Source organism: Ammodytes marinus (assembly GCF_949987685.1).
Source record: "Ammodytes marinus genome assembly, chromosome: 6".
Taxonomy (NCBI): Eukaryota; Metazoa; Chordata; class Actinopteri; order Uranoscopiformes; family Ammodytidae; genus Ammodytes; species Ammodytes marinus.
Genome location: NC_137235.1, coordinates 664,883 through 670,226, shown reverse-complemented (window position 1 = coordinate 670,226; position 5,344 = coordinate 664,883). Strand labels below are relative to the sequence as shown.

The following is a 5,344-nucleotide window of genomic DNA, read 5'->3' as shown; positions in this document are numbered from 1 at the left end:
CGAACTATCTCCTCCGCAAACAGGCCCAGGCTCTGAGCACGCGCAGCTCTGTGGGGGAAAAAGTATGGCTCTGTTCGAAATGCCTTACTAACTACTACTTACTACCTACTCAATACTTGGCTTACTACTCGATTACTTAAAATAACGATTGAGTAATCCATTTGAGTAATCCAATTCGGAAGACCGTCCTTACTTAACCACCTCAGATGACGTAAATCAATGACGTGTCACGGCCGGGCGCCGTTAATTAATATTATAAATAAATATAAACGTCACATTAACGTATAACAGTACATCTTCAACCTAAGGATTTTCGGTGATATGTTAAATAAAATTAGTAAAAACATTTATTAATTATGATTAATTATTATACATTTTTCTCATCTATTGTCTGATTTCCCGCCTTTCCTCTTCTTTGTCCTAATGCTAGATTGCCAGTTGATACAGAATAGATATATTTAGTTATAGACAGCCTTTTATATTTTCATTTCTGATTTAGATTTATATATTTTCCAATAATTTTGATCGATTATCGTTATTATTACAGCGTAAAAATGTACCTGACCAGTCATAGGAGAGCCGCTGCTACGGCTGTTTAATTCACAATCAGTGCAATCTCTGCTATCAACAAATGCACGTTGTTCAAGCAGCTGATCAGAGATAAACAAACCTTGCGATGTCCAGAATAATACTCGTGATAACCATCAAACTAAATCGTACACATTCACTGAGTGAAGATTGTGAAAGTATGACACACATTTCTCACCAACAATGTTATCAAAAACCCAATTAATAACTTATAAATCTTTTAAAAACCTGAATTAAAAACTGTAGCAATGGCGGCCACAGCTTGGATTTCATTTTCGCCGGGATCTAGTCTTCTTTATAGGTCCATGGATCTAGTAGCAGCAGCACGGAGACGAAGGAGGGAGTCAGCTCGCCGTCGTTAATTCAATCTAACATGATAACCAATTAATGTAGGCTACATAGCTATATTGATATCTCTTTATTCTAGCCAAATCAATGCTTATTGTACATATTTGGTTAGGTATTGCACCACAGGTGCATAATATCAAAACAGTTAAGACTGACGTTTTATGAACATATCAGCATATTTCCAATACAAAAATGGTAGGTTCATCAACATGGGTAGGCATTGTTTCTGTGGACATCCTCATGGGAAAAATTGTAAGGATAATAAAACATAAAAAAGACGATTCAAATCAAATCAGTTTTATTTGTACAGCCCAAAATCACAAATACATTTGTCTCAGTGGGCTTTACATTTCATACAATATGATACAATATGACACCCTGCCCTTACACCTTTAAGCCACAAGAAGTTTAATGTTTGTTTTAGCCAGCAAATTAAGCTTTTTCGTTTAGTTTATATGTATTTGTTATTTTGTACTCATTTTTGTTCGACAATAAATACTTTTTGGATGCAAGAAAACTACGGTTGCGTTCCGAATCGCATACTCTTTCTTTTTTCTATTCTACATACTACATCCGACGATAAAAAGAATCTAGTTAGGATGCAGTAGACATACTATTGGGACATACTTTTCTCTCTTATTTCATCATAACATTGCGCCTTGATCTTGCCTCTTGCTTTTATATCCGTCGCATCCCCGTTTGTTTTCATAACATGGACCTATAGGCTTCGTCGATGTTACGTCACTTCACGTGTGCACTGGATTGTGGGTCAGAATCGCCCAAATAGGATGCACTTTTCAACACTAACAATCTTGGCCGCATGAAGTAGACCATCCGGGTATTCTAACCATCCTAAATCTGGCCACAAGAATCGGGACATCCTAAATCTTTTTTCTACATACTATATAGTAGAAAGTATGCGATTCGGAACGCAACCTACGTTTCGAAGTGCGTATCTCAAAACACCACAGTTAATGCCCCTGAGGCATCATCGTGTAGGATGCCGTGACAAGTAGGCCTAGAGAAAATCACGAACGAATTTGGTCATTGATCAGGGGGCCTCATTTATAAAGCTTGTTGCGTACAAAAACCTTGCGTAGACAGGCAGAATGTGCGGTCAAATGTGCGGTGGCAAACCGGTGGTATTTATAAAATAATTCTTTGCGGAGAAGTGTGCGTATTCCCACGCCAACTTTTGACCATGCGTAGAGCTCACGCAAGGGTTTCCTGACTCGGGGAATCAGCGACACTCAATGGCAACACCACGAAATAAAGCTCTGTCATCGGAAAAACACATCCTTGTGAAATGCATGGCACCCAATATATTTGATCAATTATATGTGCGTACCTATTGTTGCGAATATAGGCTACTGTTTTCTATGGCATGCAGTAATGATGTAGGTTGATTTACTTATCAAGTAGGTCTATACATGTTTTGGTTATATTTTTAAATGTAATCTTATAGTTCTACTCTATAATAATATCATATACGCCGGGAAGTGTGTCCGTGAGTGGCTAGTGGGAGAGCAAATAGTCTATATTTTTCGTGTGTAAAAAGTAGTTTTGTACAAAGTTAAGGCCAACCATATTAATTAAAACTGTATATTTCGTTAGATAAAATCATGTTTTGAATTTAGCAAATTATTACATTAATCTCTTTCCCATAAAAACTAACCCTCGAAGTTTAAACTATAATCTGACATTGTTGGAAATGTGTTGATCTCATGGAAGGGAAACAATGCTCTGGAATAGACTACAGGCTAATGCATTATTTCACTTCTCACAACACATTTTATATAGGCCTACATATAGTCCTACAGGTTCGCTAATACGTGATATTTCATACAGTACAAAGTTGGGCAAAACAGCTGAACAAAGACTATAACGACTGTGCCAATCATGATATGTGATCAGCGCGCGCGTGTGTGTTAGTGTTTGTGAGGCAGTTATAGCAACGCATGGCACGGGCTTTCTTCCTTCCCAGTCGCTTTCTTTGCGGCCGGTTGCCTCCCTTTTTTCCCCATGTCAGTCAAAATTCCGTGCTTATTAAGTGCGTCATCATATTCAGAAGCTATTTAGCATTCGCCATGTATGGTAGATTGTGGGATGAAACTGGGAGGTGTAGTGGGATGACACGGGGCGGTGATCGTCCGCACACATTTCACCGCAGGTGGGTAATTATAAAGGGAAGATTGTGTGCAACTGTGCACAGCACAGTTTTATAAATCTCTAACTTTTTTTTTGCGAACGCAATGTTTTGGGAAGGTTTCTACGCACACCTTTATAAATGAGGCCCCTGGTGATTACATGGTAATACTAAAGTAAAGTGCGAATAGTGTGGATGCAGGAAGACTTCAGATGTTTACCGACTCTACACGAATACGAACGAGAGGTAAAACAGAAGAGAGGAGAAGAGAGGAAGATTTAACTCGGCTAAAACAAAATACTCCCCCCACCCCTCCCCATTAAGATAACAAAGAACTCATAAAAGACCAACATCATAATAGTTATTTTTGTAGCACATAATTTACACCATAAGAAAATAAAATACCAACTTCACATTTAATGAAGTTACTGGGGGCAGTTCATTTCAACATCAACATAAGTGTAGCCTCTTTTTATTCCACATGTGAATTGGGATATATGGGAGTGATTCTCACTCTGTTGGCTACAACCTGATTAAAATCAATATGAAAAGAACGCTTGGATCAAACGAGCGCTTGTTGTAGTCAATTTTCAGAGAATAGTGTAGTTTCACGCTAGTGACTCACGTCAGCAATACTCGCCGTCGCGCAATGACGTCGGTTAGGAAAAGTGGAGTCGAATTCATTTGAAACAGTGCTGTCTTTTCCTATATTCGATAGGAAGCACCTTTCATATCTCCTTAACCCCGATGACGTTTAGGGGTTAAGGTATAGGAAAGGAGGCTTATAGGTTAGGAGATTGGACTATTCGGATAGGCCCCACGTCTCCAGGTGGCATCCTTAACCACTGCAACATCTTTCGCGTTGATGGTCCATTCTCAGATGTTACCGGAGGGGGGACCAGATCCACACCGTCTCGTCACGACCAGGGAAAACTGGAAGAGGACAGACAGGCAACCAGTGAGCAAAGCAAAAATTCATTTAAAGATTGAACAAGCAAGCGAGTAGAAAGAGTACTATCCTTTTTTAACTAAGCTAAAGTAAAAGGAAACAGTACAGCACTCTTCTTTGATACCTGGACTCATCTTATATTTCTGCTTTAAATTCTCCCACTTTTTTTTTTCCCCCAAAGGGCCTCTATTTGCCCCTCCAGCTCCATGTCCTTAATGTAGGTCCTACACAAATAACATTGGTCAAATTAGCATAAACTTATGACGGGCAACAAAACTAACTCGTCACATCCAATATGTGTACAAATACACTTCTCAGGAGAGCACAAAGGTAACTCAACCCTTTGACATATTTTCGTGCCTATATATAAAACGTAAGATGAAATAACACAATTGAAAATGAGTTTCTTACTGAAATCCGGACACGGAGGCATTGCGCCTCCCTGTGAAAAAGACGTCATTCGCCCCTCTCCACCTGATTAATGCCTCCGTGTCTTCATCAGTCCCTTAAACGATCAATAACGCACATACTTTTATCGATGGTAACAGGGGGATAGAAACGCAGCTGGTGACGTTAATCAATTACAACTACGGTGATATCACTTTCATTACTACTGTTACCCGTGTATTTACATGCTATATAGCTATCTACAGGCTAACCCTCTAGTCGGCAAGAACGGTAACTTTAAACACATGTTGGACAACAACAAAGCTACGTTCATCCTAAAAAATCTAATAAATCATATATATTTTGACCACATACGAGCCATAATAGACGATTCACTTACATGTGTATGGATGTGGGCTGTGCTGGCTCGGCTCCGCGTTTAGCGCCATTGCTTCCATTGTTGTTTTGAATAGACGCAGTGCATTCTGGGGCGGTTGAGTACGTCTAGTAAGCTAGCGATGCTTCCACAAAATCTTTCCGGAAGTAGAAGACATTCGGATACTACTCGCTTACCTAAAACTCGCTTACTACGTTCACTTACTCAATTCGAACGTCATAGTTAGTAAGCGTAGTAAGCAAGTAGGCGGATTCGAACAGACCCTGAGTGTTAAAAACAACAATAAAATGTGTTAGAAACAGCAACAGAGGGGCGCTCCGGTGGTGTAGTGGATAGAGTGCGTACCATATTGGCTCCGGCCTTCGTTGCAGTGGTCGCAGGTTCAAATCCGACCCGTGGACCTTTACTGCAGGTCATCCCCCCTTCTCTCTCTCTCTCTCTCTCTCTCTCTCTCTCTCTCTCTCTCTCTCTCTCTCTCTCTCTCTCTCTCTCTCTCTGTCTCCCCATTTCAACTCTGTACTGTCCAATA

General features: G+C 40.0%; 1 protein-coding gene across 1 annotated transcript in view; it reads right to left on the bottom strand.

The window, feature by feature from the left end:
* The window catches only part of acaa1 (acetyl-CoA acyltransferase 1), a gene marked incomplete at its 3' end in the record, with an annotated part of 30,820 nt that overhangs the window by 17,189 nt on the left and 8,287 nt on the right, over nt 1-5,344 (bottom strand). The window contains exon 9 of the mRNA XM_080029842.1: nt 6-48. Within this exon, the coding sequence (XP_079885968.1) occupies nt 6-48 (43 nt within the window). The remainder of the gene's footprint in view (nt 1-5; nt 49-5,344) is intronic.